The 23,545-nt window shown below is 42.1% G+C and overlaps 5 protein-coding genes across 9 annotated transcripts; 1 reads left to right on the plus strand and 4 right to left on the minus strand.

Annotated features, from left to right (window-relative positions):
* Positions 1–1,607: 1,607 nt before the first annotated feature.
* Positions 1,608–12,539, minus strand: LOC108612283 (uncharacterized). Of its 2 annotated transcripts, none has more exons than XM_089467388.1 (5): positions 11,942–12,539; positions 8,321–9,628; positions 4,025–4,290; positions 2,794–3,168; positions 1,608–2,294 (listed from the first exon to the last, which is right to left on the minus strand). In XM_089467388.1, exons 2-5 carry the CDS (start codon positions 9,396–9,398, stop codon positions 1,836–1,838), a joined length of 2,178 nt encoding a protein of 725 aa, XP_089323514.1. In that variant the 5' UTR covers positions 9,399–9,628; positions 11,942–12,539; the 3' UTR covers positions 1,608–1,835. The 2 variants fall into 2 exon arrangements, with proteins under 2 accessions (XP_089323514.1, XP_089323513.1); XM_089467387.1 differs by having other exon boundaries at positions 2,794–3,171; positions 11,942–12,455.
* Positions 12,540–13,717: 1,178 nt separating this feature from the next.
* Positions 13,718–15,761, minus strand: park (E3 ubiquitin-protein ligase parkin). Its single transcript, XM_018006335.2, has 6 exons — positions 15,354–15,761; positions 15,114–15,297; positions 14,709–15,054; positions 14,214–14,658; positions 14,060–14,156; positions 13,718–13,997 (listed from the first exon to the last, which is right to left on the minus strand). The coding sequence occupies exons 1-6, from the start codon at positions 15,606–15,608 to the stop codon at positions 13,888–13,890; spliced, it is 1,437 nt and encodes a 478-aa protein (XP_017861824.1). The 5' UTR covers positions 15,609–15,761; the 3' UTR covers positions 13,718–13,887.
* A 155-nt stretch (positions 15,762–15,916) lies between these two features.
* Positions 15,917–16,673, plus strand: Targ3 (Terminal ADP-ribose protein glycohydrolase 3). The gene is made up of 3 exons (XM_018006353.2): positions 15,917–16,205; positions 16,261–16,435; positions 16,492–16,673. The coding sequence occupies exons 1-3, from the start codon at positions 16,084–16,086 to the stop codon at positions 16,645–16,647; spliced, it is 453 nt and encodes a 150-aa protein (XP_017861842.1). The 5' UTR covers positions 15,917–16,083; the 3' UTR covers positions 16,648–16,673.
* On the minus strand, positions 16,584–23,270 carry Targ1 (Terminal ADP-ribose protein glycohydrolase 1). Of its 3 annotated transcripts, XM_089467419.1 has the most exons (4): positions 23,126–23,267; positions 22,205–22,234; positions 16,911–17,251; positions 16,584–16,849 (listed from the first exon to the last, which is right to left on the minus strand). In XM_089467419.1, exons 1-4 carry the CDS (start codon positions 23,160–23,162, stop codon positions 16,691–16,693), a joined length of 567 nt encoding a protein of 188 aa, XP_089323545.1. In that variant the 5' UTR covers positions 23,163–23,267; the 3' UTR covers positions 16,584–16,690. The 3 variants fall into 3 exon arrangements, with proteins under 3 accessions (XP_089323545.1, XP_017861839.1, XP_017861841.2); XM_018006350.2 differs by lacking the exon at positions 22,205–22,234 and having other exon boundaries at positions 23,126–23,270; XM_018006352.2 differs by lacking the exons at positions 22,205–22,234; positions 23,126–23,267 and adding an exon at positions 17,345–17,485.
* Positions 17,449–23,267, minus strand: Targ2 (Terminal ADP-ribose protein glycohydrolase 2). Of its 2 annotated transcripts, none has more exons than XM_089467402.1 (6): positions 23,126–23,267; positions 19,950–20,049; positions 19,529–19,843; positions 18,406–18,567; positions 18,031–18,333; positions 17,449–17,965 (listed from the first exon to the last, which is right to left on the minus strand). In XM_089467402.1, exons 3-6 carry the CDS (start codon positions 19,832–19,834, stop codon positions 17,699–17,701), a joined length of 1,038 nt encoding a protein of 345 aa, XP_089323528.1. In that variant the 5' UTR covers positions 19,835–19,843; positions 19,950–20,049; positions 23,126–23,267; the 3' UTR covers positions 17,449–17,698. The 2 variants fall into 2 exon arrangements, with proteins under 2 accessions (XP_089323528.1, XP_089323529.1); XM_089467403.1 differs by lacking the exon at positions 23,126–23,267 and adding an exon at positions 22,205–22,234.
* Positions 23,271–23,545: the final 275 nt, after the last annotated feature.

Consider the following 23,545-nt stretch of genomic DNA (forward strand, 5'->3'; position numbering starts at 1 on the left):
TTAATTATTACTGATGGATGAGCAACATCGTCATCAGCATCAAGGCAATAATGCTAACAAATTCAATAATTGTGTAATTGTTTATTACGATTAAAAAAAGAAAACAAAAACTGGCAAAGACAAAAACAAAATCGAAAACAAAACAGAACAAACTATTTATATACTTCAAAGAAAACTAAAAAGAGAGAAACTTGTAGCCAACTCGTAACAGTCTCCCAACACACACACACACACTTACATTGTAACCAGTTTTCTTGCAGCTTTTCTTCTATTTCGTTTATATATATAAATAATGAGTCACTTAATCATATATGATTTCCTTTAGTTCTTAAGTCTTTAAGCAAACACCTAAATATTTTTTCTCTTTTTAATTTCCGCTCAACTCGAAGAAAGCAACTACAAAAAACTAATTTACACAATTTTCTGCTGTTTTTACAAGAAAAACTATTTTTGTAATTATTTAATAAAACAACAAAAAACTACACACTTCTAGGTTATGTAATAATATTTATAAATTAATTAAATCAATAAAAATAAAAACAAAACCGTTAAAAATAAAAACAAGACATGCAAAAAATAAAAACATTAAAAACGCTCCCAAAATATATAAATCAATTCGTTTGGCTTTTATTATAGTAATAAAAAATTCAATTCTTTTCTAATTTGATTCTTGATTTATTTTGTTTTTTTCTCATAAAATTTAAACGTTCAAATATTTGTTTTATTTACACAAGGACTTAAAATTAACTACATGTATATATAATTTTTTTATTTTTATTTTTTTTTTTTGTTTTTTCTTTTTTTTAAACCTTGAAAATATTTGTCATAAAATTTCAACACTACGAAGTTTTTGTTCTCATTTTATTATAATTTTTTTGTGTGAATAATTTTTTAATTAACAACTAATATTGTTTTTATTTAATGATTTGACTAAAAACATTTTTGAATGTTTTATCGATGTGTTATTTTTTTTCTTTTTTTTAGATTTGGATTTGTTTTTAATTCATTACTTTTTGTTGGGCCCTTTTGAAACCTGAACTGGTTTTTTATACATTAAAACTGATAAAAATTTGTCAAAAATCTAAAATCGTTTTTTTCTTTTCTATAATGTAACTAAATTAAGGCACTTAAATCGAAATAAAATTAAAAAATAAAAACTGTTTAGCAATTGAAATTGGAGAAGTACAAAAGGAAAATGAAGAAAATCAAGTTGAAATATTTAGTGCTTTGCTTTAACTAATTACAAATTAAAATTAAAAACTTGAATTAAGTACCGTTGTAATATGTATTGTTGTATATATACCATATATATATTATATAACTAACAAAATGTAAAAGTCGTTTCATTTTTGTCGCATCAAAGTTCTTTTCAATGGCACATCTTTCACTAATTATAATTAATTACGCAGAGAAATTGCTTAGAAACGAAAACGAGAGAACGAAATGCATTGCTCTACGAGTATGTACAGTGGGACAATTCGGTTGCTCCAATGGCAAACATTTTGTGTGTTCATTCAACATTCAACTACTTAACGCTTAACGCTTACTTATCAATTTACATTTTGGCCTTGTTTGTTTATTTTTTTTACTGTTTTTCGTTTTTTTACTTTATTTGTTATATGAATTTTGCACGCAATCAACGCCAGCAATGCCCGACAATAAAATACTCTACAATCTGTTCCGGGCGGGGCATTGCCGTATTTTGACCGAAAAAGGCACACACAGAGAGAATTTCTTTTCTTTAAATGACAAAACGACAAGGTTATCCATATATGCATATATATATACTCTATATATATATATATTTTTTTTTTTCTTTTTTTTTGTGAGCTCTTTCAGTAGCCATTGCAGCGTATCTCGTTGTAGCGCGCTCTGCTCGCCGCACTGTAGGCCGCATAGCCGTATCGCTCATACGCCGCATAGTCCGCCGCATAGTAGGGATACAGCTGGCCACGCATACGACTGCGCGGCATTTGACTGTGACCGTGGTGACCGGGACTCGGATAGCCATAGCCATGCTGCTCCTCGTATGGCCAATAGCCGTGCATGTTGCCACCAATTGGGGCATCGTAGTAGCTGTTGCCCATGTTGCTGCCATAGTTGCTGTTGTTGTTGGTGCAATTGCTGTTGTTGCTGCTGATGCTGCTGCTGCTGATGTTGCTGCTGTAACTTGCTGCGTATTCCTCGGCCAGTCGCTCGACTAGACTCTCGGGCGTTTGCAGAAAACGCTCAGAGAAGCGCCCGATTTCGGTGGAGCCGAACGCCTGCTGAAAGCCAGGCAAAGGCTTGATATCCTGTGAGGAAACAATATCGAATCAATTGCTGTGTGAATTTAGCTGTAAGCGTTCTTGTTGTTCGCCTGGTATATACCCTACACACAATGCAACATACAATATCAATCGATGATTATATCCTAATTACTTTTGAAACTGAGCTTTGCACAGGGTGTTCAGGCATGAACAATAAAATATGGATGGGTAGATTTCGATAGGATTAGCAATATGTAACAGAATTCTATGATTAAGAGAAGAAACGAGAGACAACTATTGTTGGTTGTTACATTTCATTTTCATAAATATACTAAAAACTTCTCTTATCAAAAAATAATTTCGAAATAAAAAATGTAAAAAATCGAATTATGTTATTATTTTAGTAGAAACTTAGTCAAGCAATTTTTAGCAAGAAATTTTCAAAGCTAGTTGCTGCTGCTTGAGGTAGGGGTATTCATGTTTTTCAAAAGCCATTTCTTTATCTTCAGTGTGTGTGCGTGTGTGTGTGCGTGTTTGGTCTCACCCTTATTTGTTCGCGCACTGTGGCCTCCATGGCTTCTACATGCTCCGTTTCCGTTTCCGTTTCCCGTTTGCTCGCCTTGCGTTTTGATTTCTTGCTCGGTATGAGATCGCATTCGATTATGCGGTTGTTGTTGTTGATGTTTGTGTTGCTGTTATTGTTGTTGTTGCTGTTGCGATTTTTGGCACTGCGCCTGCTGCTCAGCGGTGGCTGATGCTGCTGCTGCTGCTGCTGCAGCAGGGGCGCCAGCGCAGGTGGCACAGCTGAGAGGCCATAGCCGACGGGCGAGTTCTGCGGCGCGGGCGGCGTGCGTGACCGTCTCGATGCCGGGCTCCAGTTGTGCGTAGCTCCCGCTGCTGTTGCTGCTGTTGGCAGCTGCTGCTGTAAACAGAACAAGCAAAAAAAATAAAAATCGATTTAGTTTGCAGTTGCAGCACAAAAAGTTGTTACGCTCAAGTGGCGGGCACTTGAAACTTGCCAGCAAAGGTGCCCTGTGAGGCGCGTGCTCATAGCTTGTGTTGTCAAGCAACCCAACCCCGGCAACTCCGCCCAGCCAGCCCACCGCCAAGCACAACAGCAGCAGCCCATTGAAGTTCACCCAAAAATCAATAGGCGCCCGCTTTTGCTGCTGCTGCTGCTGCTGCTGCAGAGGCACCCTGTAGTAAGGCTTCCGGCTAGCTAGCGCGCTCTGTCAAGGAGCTGCGCTTCATGAGTCACCCTGTTCGAAGGCTTTCGGCTTGTGTGCCGCTCTCTTTACTTGCGCACGCTCACTTTTGCGCACTCTCATTCGCTAGTGCGCTCGCTCTCTGTTGTCTGTCTGGTGTCGCTCTCTGCCTAGAAAGCCGGTCGATGGAGCTAAACGCATTTCGCTTTTGGTCTTCTCTTTTGAGTCGGCTGCTGCGGCGGCTGCTGCTGCTGCGCTGCTTCGGCTGCTGCTGTTGTAACGGGGCATCATTGTAGTCTGTCATTATCAGTCTGCCGTTACATTGCTTCTGATTCTTCTTCCACTCCTTTTTTGTTGCTTTGCCCTAATTTGTCATGGCAGCTGCGTGGCGCTGCGTTGCCTAATTGAGCTGCTGCTGATGCTGCTGCTGCTGCCGCTGCCGCTGTTGGCGCTGCTGTCACCTGTCTGTTGCTTAATTAGACAAGTCAGATGCCCCCTGCTATCACTGCCTCCCCCTGCTACATCCCCCTTCCGACTGCAGTTTTAATTTGTAATTTTGCGCCAACTTACCCCGACTGCATCGTCGTTGATTTGATTAGCTGCTGACTGCTGCTCCCCAATATCTTGTGGCGCTGTTGTTGCTGCTGTTGGTGTTGTTAGTGTTGTTGCTGTTGTCTGCTTGTTGGGCTTCGCCAAATTGATTTCCGCACGGTTCACAACATCCGGCTGCTCCGCAAGGCCCGCCTTATCAGTATCATTCACAATAGGCGGCGACGCTGACGCTGACGTCGATGACGACGTGGGAGTGGACGTCGCTGCCGTCGTGCTTATGTCATCTGGAAAATTGGCAAAAAAAAGGCGCCCGCCCAGGCAGGCAACGTGTATTAAATAAAAATCAATAAAGATTGCCTTCCCACCATTTTTTTTATTATATTTTTCGCATATTATTTTTGAGGCGTTTTGTAATTATTTTGTCATGCGTGCTGGCGGCTATCAAGGGTTAAAAAGACAAAGGTTCAGTCAGGTTGACCAGCGCGAGAGAGCCGCAGCTTTCGTGGCTGCTGTTGTTGTTTTTTATTTCGCACTCGCTTATCAAATTTGTTTTATTTATATTTATTTTTTTCTAACGGGGTAGCTAAGAGAGTAAAGCTCGGTCAGAGAGAGCGAGAGAGTGTGAGATTGAGAGCGAGGGAGTGTGTGTGTGTAACCGACACATCAACATGCACTTGTTGAACGTGTCAAACACATACACACACACACGTTCACTCGCATTCGTCTGTTAGTTGGCATGTAAAAATTTATAGCATACTTTTCAGCGCATGCGACTGGGCTCGCATTGTTTACGTATCTGCTGTTGTGGCCAGCGCGACGAGTCGCGATATTCGATTTGAATTGTTGTTGTTGCTATTGTTGTTGTTGCTATTGTAATGGTATTCACGTCAAATAAATCAATTATAATCAATTTAAAGGCTGATAATAGCGCGCGGGTGCGAGCATATTAGCTTAATAATAGCTGATTGAATAACTATATTACTTTATTAATCTTTTATTATCATTAGCTCGCGCATATATTTTATTTGAAGCTCTATACATTTTTTTTAAAATATAATAATAATAATATAATGTATATTGTTATATAATTGAATAAACAATAAATAAGACACTAAAGAATTTATAGAATATATATCATTTTAATGATCAAAAATATAAAAATAATGTTTTATTAACATTTTATTTACTTAGTTTCAATCGAAGATCATGTCTATAGAACATTTTGGGCTTTCAACTAAGACAATGTTATTAACGCAATGACAATAATTCAATGAATTAAATAAATTAATTTTATTAATCATAATTCCTTTTATACATTTTAGTTAGTTGGTAAATGATTTCAGTTGATTATAAGAATCTTATTTCTATATATAAATGTGAAATATTTGATATAGGAGTTTAATTTTAAAAAACTGTTATTTTTTTAGATTTTTTTAGAGCTCTTGCAGATGAAGCAGCTCTTGGTCTCTCTGCTCTGCTCATTTTAAATCATATTCCATATCTAAGCTATATAATCTCTATCCACACTACTCTTAGCATAAGCTTTCAGCTTATTGCGCATCCTTTGCTGCTGCTGTTTTTTTTTCCCCGTACTACAGTTGACTTGTCATAACGGACATTGATTTTTGCGTCAATGCTGGGTACCTCTACAGCAAATATTGCATGAACAGCCCCCATGTTCCAGGGTGTCTCTTCTTTATATGTATGTGTTTGTGTGCGTGTGTCTGTGCGTTTGTCTCTGTGTGTGTTGGGCAAACAGCAAGCGGCTACAAATAACCCACCACATTGCGTTGTAAAGTTCATTTACATGCTCCGCTGTGATGACATTTCACGCACACACCCTCAAATAATATTTGTGCATGTGTCTGTGTGTGTAAGTTGAGCGCCCATTGATAAGCAATGGCCATGCCCACAAGTCTCGTTTGCATTAGGAAATATTTAGGGAAAGCTGTCAAACTGTGGAGTTAGGGTCACCGAGCGAGTGTGTGTGTGCGTGTGTGTGAGTGTGATGCTCCCTTGCACTATGGGTCAAACGCCCGATTTTTTGGAATAAAGTCTTATTTTCAAGTTGAAAAAATGTACAAAATTTTAATGCGAATCCATTAGGAATACGCTATATGTAAATGTTAGATACTCAGAATTTTAACAGAGGCGCGATCTGCTAACAAAACTGCTGTTAAACCGAGCTGTTATGCATGACACGCATTTATCAGTTTTGTAAAAACTTTATATGAATTTCAATCGCCAATTGAAATAAAAATAATGGCAATTAGATCAAAATTTGTGGTGGAAAATATAGAATCGGGCTTGTTCTTTGTTTTTACGTGTTTGTATTGTCCAAAATCTTTATGTGATGTGAAGTTTTGAGTAAGTCAAAAAGCTGCTTTTGACATCATTTAAAAAAAAAATTGTTGTCTTTGATAAGAGAAAACTTGTGTTTGTAGCATTTTGTAGCGATGAATTTACGCCCATATTATAAAATATTCAATTCCGAGCTATGACCTATAAGTTCAACGTGCACTTTTGCGCACTTTTTACGCAATTTCATTTTTCAGCAACTAACCTCGTCGCAGGTGAGGAAGAGGAAATAAGCCTGTTCGAAAGGCAGGACACTTCAAATTTTGAGGTTTATGGCATGCTAGCTTCAGATAATGAAGAATACGCTGATTAACAATAAAACAGATATATTTTAATGTTATTTGTGCTTAAAATCATAAAATATAACCTTTTATTCATTGAAAAAGATTTTTCTCAACTTCTACATATAAAAACTATATGATATAGTTAACCGATTTTGATAATTTTTTTACAGGGTCATTGAAACATAAAAACACATCTAATATGTGAATTTGGTGTAAATTACTTAAAAAGCTAAAAAGTTGGGACATCTAATAATATGAAAGAGGGGCGATACCACGCCCATTTTTTCATCACAAATGCGTGTTGCAAACAAAAGTCAAATGCAAAAAAACAAATTGAATTATCTTTACTGATTTAAAAGTTATTAATTAATTCCAAAAAATCGGGCGTTTGACCCATAGTGCCTTGCACGCTTAACACCTTCCTTCCACTTGCCATCGTTCAACTGTGTGTGTGACGCGACATCAGCCAAGTTAACTTATTGATTCGCCAAACACGCCTCCGCCAAAAAGTCAAATCAGAATCAGCTCATCAAAGGGGAGAGCCAAAGCCCCACGAGCCCCACTGCCAGTGCCTTGCGTGCCTAAATAGACAGCTAATTTTCAAGTCCTTTAAAGCAACATGACGTAGGCTCGTCACAGTTAACAGCGAACAGTCGACAGCCGACAGAGCCCACGCCACCTTGTGCTAAGTCGTTGCGACAGGAAGCGGAAGCATTTGAGCAGTTAACCAACGCTGATTGGTTGAGTGTTTGCAAAATGTCGACTCTGCTCTACTCTCTCTTCTCTGCTCAGCCCTATACTTTCCTTTCGTCTACACAACTGCTCAACTGACCGTCATATCGTGTCAAATGGCTGCCTGACGGACAGTTGCTGCCACGGCTGCTGATGAGGCTGACGGCAGAGCGTTGATGGCGACTCAAATGGACGCTCTTTGCATTCATTTGCATGCAAAATCAAGTATACGCAGTGGCTTGGCTTACAAGCAATGGACAGCCGGCACAGTGGAAACTCTGCCCAGCTTGCCATTTATAATTGAATAGAAAATGTGATGTGAAAAGTTATGTATAATATGTGCTTTTAGTTCCAGTTTGATTAAGCAAGTTTTAGTTGCTTAATTGAGTTATTAAAAGTTTGTTAAATACTCAAAAATGTTAAAGGTCGCACTCTCTCACTCTCGATTTGTTCTTTTAGCTGTAGCTGGTGCTCAAATTCCTCTTTAATATATACATAAGCTAGGCTTTTCTGCGAAGTTTACATTCATACATGCAAGCATTAACAGATACTCCTCCTCCTTTTTTACCTCTCCCTCTCTATCTCTCTCTCTCTTATTTGATCGTATTCTGTTAGCACTGGCATTCAAATTCTGCCACACTCTTATATTCACGTCAGACTCTCTTTGACTTAACAGTTTTGCTGTTAACTTACGCTGTTAACTGCCTATGCCTATGCCTATTTTAACAGCAAGTATTCAATTTTAACAGCAGACCACAGTGCATAAAATACGTTGAATGATTTACACTGCTGCTTCGGCTGCTTTAACTGCAATTGGGAGGGCTTAAATGCTTGTTACATAATCTAGTCTGACATATGTTTGCATAAATTTTCAATCATTGCGCCGCCCCCTGCATAATTATACATTAAATGGAGCGTAATGCAAATGCTGACAACTTACCGGGCATATCGACAACAGCTGCTGCCTCCAAATGCTGCTGCTGATGTTGTTGTTGCTGCTGCTGTTGTTGCTGCTGCTGTTGTTGCTGCTGCTGTTGTTGCTGCTGCTGCTGTTGCTGCTGTTGTTGTTCTTCTTCGTAGTCTCGCCCATCGGCTGGACAATGATAGGACACACAGGATGCGGACTCCACGGACATATTCACTGGATACTCGCCGCTGTAGACGGGCGTGCTCTGGCTGCTGTCGCTACGTGCTCGTGTGCTGCAATTGCTTATGCCGCTATCGGTGCCGGTGGCACTGATCAGTGGAGGCGATGTGGTTAACCTTTGGCTGGGTGAAGTTGCCTCCGCTTCGTGCTCCAGCTTGATTTGCTCGGGTTGCAGCTCCTCGAGCTTGGGTTGTTGCTGTTGCTGCTGTTGTTGCTGTTGTAATTGCATCTGTTGCTGTTGCTGATGCTGCTCTGTGTAGTTGCGTAATGGCTCCAAGTAGTTGGGCGGCAACACTGTGCGATTCGGTGCCGGCGTCGTTGAACGTCCGGGAGTTGTATAGTGCGTGGGCGTGGCTGGCTGATACGCGGCAAAGACGCGTGCCTGACCAAAGGCGGAAGCACTGTAAGGCGCAGGCGTTGGCTGCTCATAGCTGCTGCTGCTGCTCAGGTGTTGCTGGTGCTGCTGAAGCTGATGTTGGTGCTGATGTTGCTGCTGCTGGTGGAGCTGCTGCTGCTGATAGGCATGTTGCGCATGTGGGCGAGGCGGATAGTGTAGCACACTGGAAGGGATCAGCTGCTGGCCAGCGGGCGTGAACATGCTCGCATGATGATGCTGATGCGGCGACGGCTGACTGTAGTGGGGCGAGGCGTAGGGCGCATAGCGATAATAGCTGGACATATAAGAGGCGGAGCCAGGAGCGGGGCCCGGACTGGAGCAGCCATAGCCATAGCCATAGGGATTGTAGGCGCCGCCATAGCCGCCGCGATAACCAGGTGCTGCATAGTGAGACATGGCCTGAGCTTGGGCCTGGGTCTGAGCCTGAGCCGGGTGCAGTTGCTCGTAGTAGCCGGCGGCGTATCTGTCCGACATGTTGGCCAGCTGTGTGTGTCCTTGCAGCTTAGTGGCGCCGCTCGTGCAACAGCCACACTAACACTAACAACGGCAAAGTTGACTGCCCCGTTCCTTTAGCAGTTGCTGGGCCGGCCATATTGCCAATGCCGGGGCTATCCAATTACATGAGTCTCTTATTGATTTTATACTCGACTGACGTGTGCCCTGTCCTTTTGCTGTCTGCCTTGCTGTTCAGTCCTTAAAGGCGCCTGCAAGCAAGAATAAAACGTGTAAAATGTTAGCCTGCACTTAAAGCTTAAATATTTCATTGGTCGGTGTCGGAGTCAGAGTTGGGGTTAGGCGTCCGTCGTTAATTTGCTCAGCTCACATGCGTCCACAATTCAATTAATGTTAAACAATAACATTTAATGCTCATTTCACAAGACAATAAAGCTGCAGGATATGTCATATGTGTACGGCATAATGAGACAGCGCTCTAACATCAGAAGCTGCTGCCAAATTGGCATTAAATGGAGCCAATGGCCAAGCAAGTCTATGGAGAGTCTGTAAGAGCGGGCGCTCTGAAGTATGCAATGAATATTTAGGTAAATTTCACTTGAATTGGTGACTTTTCCTTGGTATTTGCTTAAAAATGATCGGACTGTTATAATTTGTTTTGCATTTTGTATTAGCAGATAACAGAATGTTAACTTTTTGCATCTGTCGAGCTAAGTTTTAAGCATCAGAAACAGACGTTTTACTTTTAGGGGAGACAAAGTAATTAACAGAAATTTGCAAATGCAAGCTAGAAATGTGTAATTTAAGTATTTGGCATAAATGTGGCTTGCATTGATGAATGGGAAGAAGAAGACAAAGATAGATGATGGGATGAATGCTTGTTTAGCTGTTAAGGATGATTGGGCAGCTGCTGTGCAACAGCAACGGCAATAACAACAAATGGCTACTTAACATAGCAAGCTAACCACGCACTGTGTGTGTGTGGATGAGAGAGAGAGGGAGAGAGTCTGCGTGTGTGTTTGTGCACTAAGATGAATGCATGAAAACCGCAAAGCATTTTGGTCTCACGCAAACCGTTAATGAGCCACAAAAGTGCATACAGCCTGACAGAGAAAGAGAGACAGAGTGCAAGAGAGAGCGCAAGGGAATATTAAGTAGGTGGCTGGTTGGTCGAAGCGATACCAGCACTGTGAAGCTGTGTGTAATGACTGACTCATGCCACTTATTGAATAGGTCCAATATCTTCTCTTTTATATGTATTTAAACCTAAAACCAATAACTGAAACAATGGCTACATTGGCATTATGATGCACTGGGTGTGTCAACTTATTGATTCGGTGACTTTGAAGATGTCCTGCTGGCTGGCGGCAAAAAGAAATTAGCAAAACAGCCAAAGTAGAGGCGGAGAGAGTGGAGTGGGGGCAACAGAGCAGCAACTCTATTAGCAGACACTCACACACATGCACACACGCGCGCCCATGCAGAATAACATAATCAATGTAAATGTAAACAAGCGCCGCTAAAAGCTGAGAGAGCAGAGCAAGGCAAAAGAGAGCACACAGCCGGCAGAGAGCGCAAGAGCCAATTGAAACGGGTTATGTTAAGTGCGTGTGTCAAGCTGTAAAACTGTAAAAAAGAAACGAAAAGAACTGTAACTGAAATGAGCCTCGCAAATGTGTTGAGCAACTGCAATGGGGTCTTAGGTGCCAAGTAGTTCGCTCTCGCTCGCACTCTCTCCACGCTCATGCGTTGCAAGTGAACAGCAGGAAACGGAAGCTGTATGGCATGAGATGCTGCCTGTGAGCATATACATACCTATGTATGTATGTTTGTGTGTGGGCCGCGTACTGCTTTGGGACAACAGCAACAGCCGCCCAGTTCTAGCGCATATAAATCAATAAAAACAAACGGAGGAGCAGCAGCAGCGGCAGCGACAGCGACAGCGACAGCAGCAGCCACGCCGAATCGAGTCGAGCTGTTTGCCTGCCTGCCTGCTCAGCGCAGCTTTATTAATGCTTTGCTATGCTCTCCACTTTTTTAACAGTTTCCCAGTTGTTGCCAAGCTCTGATGCTAGTGGTGTACACAGGCAAGTACAAGTATGTACTCACACATACACATACTAGCGTACGCATATGTAGTAATTGTTACGTTGACGTCGCTTCGTATACGTCACGATATGCGAGCGCACTTGAGCTAGCAAATATTGACAGTACCCGAATGTATGTTGCAGTGTTTTTTTTTTTTTTTTTTTAAATGCAATTTTAACTGAGAGCTGCGTATGGCTGCGAGTGTGTGCGTGCATCTGCTGTTGCTAATGCATTACTGTTTTGTTGTTGTTATTGATGCTTTTCGATAATTGGGGCAAGTGCGTGAACGAGCGCAAGCTTTGAATGTGTGAAAAAATGCAGCATAGGATATGGAGCAGCGAAGCTGGAAGAGCTGTTTTAAAAAATAATAATTATTTTAAAAATTACTAATATTTCTTAAAATATATCAAAAATAATTTAAATGGAAAGAAAAAATTGAGTATACTTTAGTATAAAGTATGTATATATAAACTTACTGAAAAATTCACTTGAAACTAATTGATTGACAAAAAGTTTATTTATTTTTTAATAAATGATTTCACTTTTTGTTTTTAATTATGAAATGACAGTTTTTTATCTTTTCAATTCAAAATACCGTTATATTTAGAGTGTTGCATACGAATTCAAAATACTTATATATTGTGAATACTCAAGAGCTCTCTCATGCATTGGCACTCTTCGCACTCTCGGAGCACAAAAATCGAAGAGAGGCAAACGATCAAACGGTAAACACTCGTAGACAAATTCGCGTTCGTATTCAGCTTCACATGTACACATACACAAGCAAATACACACTCGAATTCACATGGGCATTGCCAAGTGGCGGTAGCGGTGCCGACTGTTTAACCCTTGAATGTAAATGCGTTACGTATGCGCTGCGTGTACGACGCGCGCCAAAGTCCAACGTAGACTGAAATGCGATACGGCTGGCGCGCTACCATTTATACACTGGCTGCCAGCCTCAGCAGTATTGCCATCGTACCCCCGAAATATAAAGAAGCAAAGCTGGCAAAAGACGGCGGCGAAAAAGCAGCGAAACGACACCAACATAGAAAGGGGGAAGAAGCAATAGCAATAGCGAAAAGAAGCGAGGAAAAGGCAACAACAACAGCAACAAAGAATCGGCCCAACCGCTGTGCTGCACTGGGAACCCAGCGCAAACTGTGTGACCCGATTCGATGGGCAACCTGCCCACACACACGCGCTGCTTACGGGGCGAGCGAGCGAGTGAGCTTTTGCTGAGGCCGCATTAGGGAGAGAGTGAAGGAGGCAATGGGCAACGGGCAACGGGCAAGACCGAGTGCGAGAGAGCGCGCATTTGGCAATTGCAATGGGGCGAAAGCGCTCTCTCGCGCAAATGTCATTTGTAAATTCACTTACTTTGCTTACGAAATTAGAGCACAAAACAGAAACCGAACAAAAACAGAGCGAGCCAAAACAAAAACTAGGAAACACCACACACACACATGCAAACAAAATGCGCACGAGAAGGTGACCGAGTAGAAAGAGAGCGAGTGCGCAGCCAAATACCTAGCGCCCGGGGGGTTTCCCTGGTTCAGTGCTAGTCATGTTATCAATGGGTATGTATGCGGCTGCTTTATTGATGTTACCAGAGACGATAAAAACTATAGCGCATTTTAGGGGGCATACAGTACTGGCGGCATAACAACATTAAGTCGATAACAGCTTATGTATTTAAATAAATGCCGGAAAAAATGCAAACATACATAGTCATTCACATAGTCACACATACATATGTAGATATACACGGTCAATACGCGCCATTATTATTGATTAAATCCGGGAGAGAGCTGGAGCGAGCTCTTACTGCTACCTAACTGTACGAGGCGCTCTCTCGCAGTCTCACTCTCTCCAGATGCACGTGCTGTGTTTTGCGGTTTTTACAGTCAACAGCAAAGCCACCAGAAATATTGTGGGCGACAGCCTTACAGAGGTTAAGCAGCAAAGCAAAAAAAAAAAACGTAAACAAAGCGTGCGCACGCAACGCCATAATACAGTGGGGTAGGGTGCTGCAGATGGATGGTGAAATACCCAGTTAGACGCAGCTAGTCAAGGGTGTTTTTGTTATTGATTCGCTAGACGGCATACAGGGTGTGAAGGTAAAGGCGATAACTGGCAAAGAAAGTAAAATGAATGAATAAAAAAGATGATACTTATATGGCTATACTTATAATATAATATATATTACACTCTACATAGTTCGAATTACACATATGTATATCACAATATAATTGGTCTATAACTTTTACAATTTTATTTGCCACTTGGTGGAGGACTACAGATTAACCTACACATGCACTTTTCTTTTAAATAACTTTGAACAGTCTTCAAATACAGCCAGCAGATGTAGAACATGAATAAAAACAATTAACAAAGTTTGTCCTCAAGACAAAACATACTCTTAGCCAAACCAGTGGGCGCCCATGCAGTCCCGCGTCCATTCTGTTTGACAGACCCAACACCATTCGAAGCCGCAGCCGGCGCGTGTGCAGACCATGTGCATGCAGCCACCTGGAAGGAGTGTAAGGAAGGCTTACCGAACACTGTTGTAAAAGTCATAATCTGCAACTTACCATCCCGCTCTGTGGGCGTGCGACATTTCGGGCAGGGTTTGGTGCTCACTTTGATTGTTACATTGCTGGCCTCCTCCCAACGAGCTTCAGCAGCACGCTGTGAGATATACAATACAAGGATTATACAAGCACTTGTAAGGCAGTAGTTACTCACATTCGGGTCGACAGTGTATTCACAAGAATTGGAAGCAGCCCCGCTGGTTCCCTCTGGCAGGCATTCGCCAATGTGATAGCCTTGCAGGCAATTGCGACAGAAGACATAGCCACAGCCATTCTGACAGGTCACCTTGCGGCAGTCGGGCTCGACAAGCAAGCCCATGCCACAGCCTGGCTGCGGGCAGAGCACGCCACCGGCCTGCAGCACAAACTCTTCGGTGGCAAAGCGTTGGTAGCGTTCATACTCCTCCCGGGAGAGCAGCTTAAAGTGATGAATCTCCTCAATGAAGGAATGCTCACAGCCAGCAGGACAGGGCAGTGTGTAGCCAAAGTCAGGATGCGGCATGAACTGGCGTTCGCTAAGACGTGAGCGACAATAGTCGCGGAAGCAATCGATACAGGTGACGTGCTGTGAGGCGCAGGGAAAGACCAGTACGGTTTCACTGCAAAGAGGCCGGTAAGAGTGACATCTAAGAGCTGATGTAGTACTCACCTCACCTCCGTACAGGCTAGACACGGCACATTTTTAATGTTGTTCTTAATTAGATTTAAGGGCACAGCGAAATCCTTTTCACCGCCCGAGACATGCTCGGCGCACTTGAAGTAGAACTCGGCAAAGGGCGGATCACCCGCCTCGTTGTCCACACACGCAATTTCAAGACTCTCGCAGTGGCCGGGTATGCGACGCGGCTTGAGCACATCATCCCAGCACTCGGGATCCCGATGCACTGTGAAGGCGCCGCCTTTGCATAGAGAGCATCTCACACGCAGTTTGCCCTTGCAGAGTTTATTGCATTGGCCGCAGTGGACAAAGAAGTGCGCCTTGGCACGCGCCCGCTCTGCGAAGGTGCGTGAGAGGTAAACAGTGCTCAGTTAGCTAAATGCACCTGTTGCTCACCCTCGTCGGTGATGTTTAAACGCTCCTCGCTCTCCAGCTGCAAGTCGAGCAACGTTTCATTTAACGGTTTTGACGGCTCCTCCGGACTTGACTCCTCCTCCATTAGGGCGCTGGCCTTGCGCTCACGCACAGACGGACGCAAACGAATGGCGTGCAGCACGCTCTGCTGCCCAAGATCACATTGCTGCAATTAAAATTCATAATATATTGTTCTGTTATTCTATTGCACCTCACACCTACCTCGATGGTTGTGGCATCGCTAAGCTCTTTGCCAGCAAATATAATTTTCACTTCGTCTGGCTGCAGACCCAGCTGCGGCGCCACCAGCTCCTTGACGTTTTTGATGTCCCACTGCGGTTCCAAGTTCACGGACAGCGTGCGACCCGTATTGGTTTTCACGTAAATGCTTAGCGTGTGCGTTAATTTGCCCCCAATTTGCAGCAGCTCCAGCATTTTGCGTACAAAAGCGGCAATAAAATTAAAAATGAAACTCATTTAACAACCCAAAGGCAAACTTTAATTTACATTATCTAAATTGCACCTTTAATTTTGTTATCAAACACTGGTATTTTTTTTTTGGTATTATATCACAGCTGTGATTAAATACTACTGGTATCGCAAGGTATTTTTTTGTATTTGTTATTGAACTATAAATTTAATATGCATTATGTATTTGAATAAATTATTTTTACACATATTATTATAATATATATTCATTTATTTCTGCTTTCAGTTGCAATCTGCCAATAATCCATTCAATTGGAACAGTTACCAGCTTGCAGCTGCTACCCCACCTTTTATTACTTTTCAACACTTACCCATTCTGCAAAACCAATTCATCAGCTGTTTTGTTTATTCTACCGTTCTTGCCATTCGCATGTCAAGATTCGTCTAGCGCTTTCGCGCGGCAATATTTGGAAATCGACTTGAATGATTTTATTCTAATGGAAGCCTAAAGCTGAGTGTGACTATGTCAGATTTCAAACTGAGAGAAGTCAATGGTGACTTATTTTCGGCAGGTCCCGAATATTCCATGTGTCATTGCGTCGCCGCCGATCTGCGCATGGGCAAGGGCATTGCCGTCAAGTTTCGGTAAGTTTATTTAGCGAATTTCTATTGCTCTGAATTTCAATAATTTTTTTTACAGTAATAAATTTGGAAAAGTAGCTGAATTGCAAAAGCAAAATGTTAAACCTGGTGGCGTGGCTATACTGAGAGATAATGGACGCTACGTTTACTATTTAATAACGAAGCTGAGCAGCTGGGGCAAACCCACCTATGAGCTGCTCCACAGCTCCCTAAGTGCCATGCAACAGCATATGGTAAGAGCTCTGCTGTTATATGTTATAGCAAATATAGCAGTTTTCGTCTTCAACAGGCTGCACATAATGTTACCAAGTTGGCTCTGCCAAGGATTGGCTGCGGCCTGGACGGTCTTCGCTGGAGTAAAGTACGAGAAATGCTGGTAGAGATATTTCAATCGAATTCTATTGAATTGAAAGTCTATAATTATGCACCACCATCAAATAAATAGAGGAACTAGAGTTTGTGAACAATAAATTTAAGAATTGATTCAATTATTGGGTTTCCTGTGGCGGCACGAAGTTGTAAGCCGTAATTTCCACATCCTCGCGCTGGAAGACATCGTTGATAATGGCTTTCACTTTGTCCCACTGCAGGCCATCAATGCCACAGCCGATGCGCGGTATGGCCAGCTTATGAACGTCATTCTTGGCCTGCGGGCAAGTAGATGAAAGATTACATATCTCATATGAATATTGATAAGGACTTGCTTACCATGTGATCGCGCATCTTCTCCAGCGATGACTGCAACGTCTCGTATGTGGGCAGCGCCCAGCTCTGCGACTTGGTCACCAAATAGTAGATGTAACGCTCGTCATCCTTCAGCAATGCCAGCTCCCCGGCGCGCGCCTTCTGTGCCTCCAGCTCGTCCACTTTGCCGTAGATCTCCTTGAATTTGACCGCTATGCCCGCACCCATGGCCAGGTCAGCGCCCACGCAATGGGCCAGCGAGTGAGTCTTCGGGGCCGAGAAGAGATCTCCATCCACCTCGTTGAACTGGAAGCCAGTCATGCTCCGCACAAACGAACGATGAAAGGCGTTACGAATCTCTGCAACTTTAAGAGAAGACATTTTCGTATTTAATTATTTTCCTTTCGGAGAGTGAAAAGTCGAGCAATTGATACTGAGAGCCTCAGGCAAGAACTGACCTGTCAACCAATTACACAGCCTTATATATACATGTAGAGACAGTTGAATCATGGCCTACTAAATAGAATATTTGTAAACTCTATTAATCATGCTGTAAAACACATTTTCTTCGTTTAAAGCCAGCTTCAGGCGTTGTCTTTTTATTTGCTGTCAATATATTATGTATGTATGTATGTATGTATTGCATATAAATATTCGTAAAATAAATGTAATTTTCTTGTGCTAAGAACTAGTTATAAGTAACGGTGCATTTGGTGCCCTGCAACCCATGCAAACCCATTTCGAATGTTATAAATTAAGAATTACATATAGTATATATATATACAAAGAAATCCCATATATCCAACTGCCACTCAGAAGGGCGTCTTCTCCCTGTGTAGCGAGTTTCGCGAGGAGCTGACGCTGCGCGGCAGCTGCATGAGCTTCATGTGGCTGCAGGTGGGACAGATCACCTTGATGGTATCGCGCTCCATGCTGGGCGGCTGATAGAAGAAGGCAATGATGTCTACGCCATCACGCACGAACACCAGCTCCAGCAGGCTGCGCACGCGCAGCCAATCCAAACGATCGATGCCACAGCCCAGACGTGGAATGGCCAGTTTAGTGACCAGATGCTCACGCTGAGGATTGGAATTACAGTTTGGCTAATAGTCATTCATTTATGGCATGGTCTAAGCTAGATTACCATGTGTTCCCGCATGGCCAGCAGCGCATAGTAGAGCGCCGTGTAGGTGCACTTCTCGTGTGCCCGTTCCTTGGTCACCAGATTGTAGATGTACCGTCCGTCCTGCTCCAGCACGGCCACGTTGCCCGTGTGCCGCTGCTGGCGCTTCAGCTCGTCCACCTGGCCGAATTTGCAGCGGAACTGCAAGTTGATACCGGCGCACATGGCAAAGTCCGCGCTCACCGAGTGCACCAGAGCGAAGTCTTCCGGTGCGCTAAACAAGTTGCCCTTCGCCTCGGTTATCTGACACTTTGGCGCGGCCAGCTGGAAAGGCAAGAGACATGTGAATATACATACATATATACATACATATATCTGTATTCATTCTCCACTCACCTCTCTGGTTATGTCGTCATGCTCGCAGATCATGATCTCAATGGGATACTCACTGTGAGCGAATATCTGCTGCATGATGCGCTTCACTTGCTTCCACTGGAGGCCTTCGCTGTCGCCGCAGCAAATCCGCGGCATCGCCACTTTGGTGATTTCATGATTCCGCTGCGGTGCGTGATTGACAAAAATTTGTTTGACTTTGATTAATTAACATATGCGTGACGCGGCCTGTGTCTCGCTCGCTCTCTCTATAAATACTTCTGTTTACATATTTATGATGCCAACAAATTAACTGTAAATTAACGAGATGCTGTGCAAACACAGTTGTGTGGCATGGCCATTGCCGACTCTTGCATGCCCTAACTGAACTACAAGAATTTTAGAATACTATTGGGAAGACAGAATACCCAAGTTACTAGATTTTTGATTATCATAATTGGATTTGTAGACTTTTTTCTGGTAGATTATACTATAGATAAAATTTTTTCTTTGTCTTCTCTCACTTCTCAGTTTAGATTTCACTCTGGCTTGTTTTTCTTATCCAAGATCTTTATATATCTTTCTTCATACGTGCTACTCTTTTAATATTTTTCAAGGTATGCATATATCTGATCTCATCTTTTCTATCTCTTTCTCTCCCTACCTTTCTGTCTCTTTTGCTCTTCATCAATGGTTTAATCTACATTTATTTTAGTACATCTCATTTGACTTTTTCTTCATTTTTCTTATACTCATTCTCACTCTCAAAACAGATCTTCCATTATTCTTATCTATTCTACATATGTTTCTCTAAGCCCTTTTAATGAATGTATTCCCATATTTACATACATATGTATCTATGTTGTTCACTAATCAGCTAACTAATCTAATAATACCTATGTACGTATATTAATGCTATTGTTTATTATCACTTTCCTCTCTCTCTCTCTCTCTCTCTCTCTCTCTCTCTCTCTCTCTTTCATATAGGCAGCTTATCTATTATCATTCGGTATCATTCCCTCACTCTGTACTCAACATGGAACTAAATAAATCTACTTCTCTTTCTCCCTCTTCAACTCATTGCCTCTCTTTTACTCCCACACTCACATTGGCCTTTCCCCTTCCCACTCGCACTCGCCAGCCTTACCATATGCTCTCGCATGCATATCAACGCCGCTTGGACATCGTCGTAGCTGCTGCCGGCATAGAGATTGGCCTTGGTCACCAAATAGTAGACGAATCGAGCATTATGCTCGAGCACGACGCAGTTGCCGCTGGTGACGCGACGCCGTCGCAGTTCGTCCACGTCCCCGTAGATGAGGGCGAACTGCCAGGCGAGGGAGCCGCGGACCGCCGTGAAGGAAGAGTCGACGGCATGGGCCAGGGCATAGTGCTGCGGTGCCTGGAACAGATCCAGTTTCGACTCGACGATTTTCACGTTCATGTTGGCCATTTCGGTTAGCTGCAATTAAGTGCAATTATTTTTTGTTTTTTGCTGGCTTCCGCTCAATGCCAATACAGCGACGAACAACAACTGAAATTGTATTTTAAGTATTTTAAGTACTCACCCGGAAAGTTTCGCAAGGCCAAATCGAATGCCCGATTCACAAATGAAAAACTTTTGTACGATTTTTTCCGTTCTTGCTTTTTCTTTTTTGGCAACGAAAGCTGAACGAACCGAAAGAAACAACAACAACAACAACAACAACAAAGCAATTAGCGGCGAGTCGTCGATTAGTTTTGTTTAGAGCAAAGAGTTAGCAGCCGTTAGTTAGTAGCTTGTCTTAAAATATGTTTCGGTTTCTATTTTGCTTCTGTCTTCTGTCTACCTCTGTCTCTCTCTCTCTCTCTCTCTCTCTCTCTCTCTGCTACTGCTGGAGCGTGCTGATTATTTATCAATTTGGACGCACAGCTTGCGTCTGTTTCGACCGGCGTTCTGCAGCGAAATGCGCTCAACGAAATCAACACGAAAGCGGCACCAAAACAAGAGAACGTTGCAGCCGAGCTTGAGCGACTGCATGATACACGCTCAGCGCGGGCGAGGCTTGGGCTGCTCAGCGCGAAACGCCTTCAATTTGACTCATGCTCATGAGTTGTCTTGCCTTAAGTGCAGCTCAGATCGATCTGATCAATCTCTGAATCATTCGTGCACTGAATGCAATGTGATTCAGTCTGGTTCTGGAACCAAATGAAAGACAATAGAAACTTTAAGTTTCTCTGATATGCCACGCCCTCAATAGGTACATAATGGCCATTTTATTTGACAAATTTTGTTCTTCAAGTAAGGCTTTAGGGTTTTTATGCACCCATTTGCCAAGGCTATTGTCAATGTAGTTAGGGAACTTCTGATAGGGTCTGTGGAGTAGCTTAGCCACATTCCAAGTTTTAGGCTGCTAGCTGTAAAACTTTGGAGGGTACAGCTGAGTAACTCTCTTGCCACGCCTACAGTAGAGATCTTAAAATCTATAAGAATTTAACATATGTTGATTTTTGATAAAAAATAACTTAGATATATAAATGTAAGCGTAAGTGGTTGAAGTATGATGTAAAACTATTTTTTGTTAATTTTGTAGATTTAATTGTTTTAAAATGTTGAATAAAAAAAAAATAAATAAATAAATAAATAAAGTCTTTATATTTAAAAGTTAAATTATTTAACATTTTGTTATGTCGCCTATAATTTATATTTTATATATGCCAGGTTTCTCAAATAAACTTGAGCTGTTGTCTATCAAACTTCAAGCCCTTCAAAGGCTGAAACATGTCTGTAAATACCCGTTACGTAATACATAATCCAAATAACAAATCTGAACACTAAAATATACGTAGTTTCACATCTATCTCTCTCTCTCTCTCTCTCTATCCCTCACACATCCAACGATATCCATTATCAAACACACATTCCTCACAACCAATATGCCCTTTTTCTGACTGCTTGCACAAGCATAAATATGTGGCGAGACAGAGACAGCAATAGAGCAGCTGGAGGCAATGCTAAAGCCCAGCTTGGAGCCCCCAGAGTCGGCCCCAATTTGTGGCTTTTGGATGTCAACTCTGACTCAGCAGTTGGTTCTACAAAATGCCATCATGTTGCTGATGATGACATATGATTACACACACACACACACACACACTCCCTGATAGGTCTGAGCATGTCTGTGCGTGTTTGTTATCGTTTGTTTGTTTTGTTAGCATTTGCTGTTAATTTATTGTTTATGTGCCGCAGGCAATTGCCCAAATATGAAAACAAAAAAAAAAAATCAACTTGAGTTTGTCGGAAAAATCTTTGGCCCTATGGCCCATTGAATCAAGCTAGCCGAATATTGATAGCGCGCACCTGTACGCTGCCCGCGTAGGCGAATCTCCTACAACGGTAATCGCTGCCAGTTGAGTAATTAAATAGTAAATAAACGAGGAATGTGGTGGGGAGTGTACGACTGCTATATACCCAGCAGTTGAGAAAGCACGGTAGAAATGCCATTCGAATTAGATTCTAATTGACAGCGAGTCAGAGAGCGCCATCTATTGCGCATTTTGTGCAACTGTTTTAATTGCATTTCCTATATCTCTCCCACTCAGGGAAATTAGCTTCGGTTATGAATGCAATATCTTAATGAAAATTTCAGAGTGTTGTAATGACATCAGAGTGTCTACTAATTGAAATACCTTTCCATATTTACATTTTGTTTGGAATGGTTTGAGACACACTTAATTGAATATATTGAAAAGCTTTACTACGGTATAAATGGAGAATATGGAATTTTTAGACATTATACCCTATTCCAAAGTTACAGGGTATTATAAATAAAATCAACTCACATACCGTTCAAAATTTGCTGTTGCTGCTTGAATACTAAAATAGAAATGTGACTTAAATTATAATAATTTTTGCGCATAGCTGGTGAAAACAAATACATATTAACATATACACACACTTGGGCAGAGAAACACACAAAGCATACAAATTACCATATTAAGCTAAAGCGGCAACAACAACAACAATAGCAACAGCAACAACAACAAATTTGTTGAAAAGATTTAACTTTCAAACTTTACTTTTGGCGGGTAGCTCTTACGATACTGGTTTGTGTCTTGGCTAAGCGCGCCTTTTACAGCACTGGACGCGCAATGTAAACAAATGAAATGTGCTTCACCTTAAAGCAATTAACTTTACAATCAACTATAAGTGTATTTATGTTTCCTTTGCTTGTCGTAGCTAATTTATATATTATATTTAGTGTTAATTGTTAGTGAATGCACACGCCTCTTCTCAACTGTGCTCAAGGCCACAAATTTTGCTTGCGCTCTCCACTTGGTCTGTCTCTCTCGCACTCTCCCGCTCTTTCGCCTGCTTCTACGCATTTCTACGCATGGCGCGAGCTGATTTCTTTGTATATGAATTTAAATTTCACTTTTATTCAATTGAGCTAATCGCGGCAGAGCTTGAGGCACCGTGTGGAAACGGGCGATAGGCGACGACGTCGACGAGAACGTCTCCAACTCAGTTCACGGCAGTTCAACTTGGCGCTCCGACGGAACACGACGAGGCGCACAAATATAAATCAAATAGAATCTCTCTAAAGATTCGCATTTTCACACTGATTTGCTGTTGTCGTTGTCGCTGTTCTTGTTGTTGTTAAGTTGCACATTTTTGTTAACATTTATTTGTTGTAGTAGTAATTACGTAAAACTAGCTGCTTGCGTGCAGTTGTTAATAATTCGTTTGTAAATAATTATACTTTACGTAGTATTTGTGTAGTTAATTGTCGTGCTAAAATCATTCGAAGCTTTCCGTTTGCTTGGGCAATTCGCCGCTAATCGCGTTTAATCTCCCAACGACGAAGAGGAATCGAAACGACTGAAGAAGACGCGCTTAAAAAACGTTCTGAAACAGACGCAGCTAAGAGAATAACTAAAAAGTGCAAGGCGAAAGGCAAAACGAAACTTGAGAGCAACAACACAAGCAGCAGCAGCATTAGTAGCAGAGCTGCTCGCAGAGACGCTAGCGTTGACGCCGACGTCAGCTGTTTTGGTCTCGTTACGTATTCGCTGATTTGTATAGACTTGTTATTGTTGCTTTACGCGTCTCTCTTTTTGCGTTCTACGTAGCGCTCAACTAGTTTTGTGCTTTTGGGGTTTAGTTGTTGTTACGGCGGCGTATTCG

The sequence above is a fragment of the Drosophila arizonae genome, chromosome 4 (assembly GCF_054131065.1).
Source record: "Drosophila arizonae isolate 15081-1271.41 chromosome 4, UAZ_ARI_1.0, whole genome shotgun sequence".
Classification (NCBI taxonomy): domain Eukaryota; kingdom Metazoa; phylum Arthropoda; class Insecta; order Diptera; family Drosophilidae; genus Drosophila; species Drosophila arizonae.

Excerpts from the sequence above, each read along its gene's own strand:
- LOC108612283 (XM_089467387.1), bottom strand. The coding sequence starts at position 9,398 with ATGTCGGACAGATACGCCGCCGGCTACTACGAGCAACTGCACCCGGCT. Across the intron at positions 4,291-8,320 it reads AGCTGTTGTCGATATGCCCG|ATGACATAAGCACGACGGCA; the intron begins GTAAGTTGTCAG and ends CCAATTTTCCAG. Across the intron at positions 2,295-2,793 it reads CAGTGCGCGAACAAATAAGG|GATATCAAGCCTTTGCCTGG; the intron begins GTGAGACCAAAC and ends GTTTCCTCACAG.
- park (XM_018006335.2), bottom strand. The coding sequence starts at position 15,608 with ATGAGTTTCATTTTTAATTTTATTGCCGCTTTTGTACGCAAAATGCTG. Across the intron at positions 15,298-15,353 it reads GCGATGCCACAACCATCGAG|CAATGTGATCTTGGGCAGCA; the intron begins GTAGGTGTGAGG and ends TTTTAATTGCAG. Across the intron at positions 14,157-14,213 it reads AATACACTGTCGACCCGAAT|CGTGCTGCTGAAGCTCGTTG; the intron begins GTGAGTAACTAC and ends TATATCTCACAG.
- Targ3 (XM_018006353.2), top strand. The coding sequence starts at position 16,084 with ATGTCAGATTTCAAACTGAGAGAAGTCAATGGTGACTTATTTTCGGCA. Across the intron at positions 16,206-16,260 it reads GGCATTGCCGTCAAGTTTCG|TAATAAATTTGGAAAAGTAG; the intron begins GTAAGTTTATTT and ends TTTTTTTTACAG. Across the intron at positions 16,436-16,491 it reads GTGCCATGCAACAGCATATG|GCTGCACATAATGTTACCAA; the intron begins GTAAGAGCTCTG and ends CGTCTTCAACAG.
- Targ2 (XM_089467402.1), bottom strand. The coding sequence starts at position 19,834 with ATGGCCAACATGAACGTGAAAATCGTCGAGTCGAAACTGGATCTGTTC. Across the intron at positions 18,334-18,405 it reads ATGACGACATAACCAGAGAG|CTGGCCGCGCCAAAGTGTCA; the intron begins GTGAGTGGAGAA and ends TTGCCTTTCCAG. Across the intron at positions 17,966-18,030 it reads TGGCCATGCGGGAACACATG|CGTGAGCATCTGGTCACTAA; the intron begins GTAATCTAGCTT and ends TCCAATCCTCAG.
- Targ1 (XM_089467419.1), bottom strand. The coding sequence starts at position 23,162 with ATGATTTTAGCACGACAATTAACTACACAAATACTAC. Across the intron at positions 22,235-23,125 it reads ATTAACTACACAAATACTAC|TATTCAAGCAGCAACAGCAA; the intron begins GTAAAGTATAAT and ends TTTCTATTTTAG. Across the intron at positions 16,850-16,910 it reads AGAAGATGCGCGATCACATG|GCCAAGAATGACGTTCATAA; the intron begins GTAAGCAAGTCC and ends ACTTGCCCGCAG.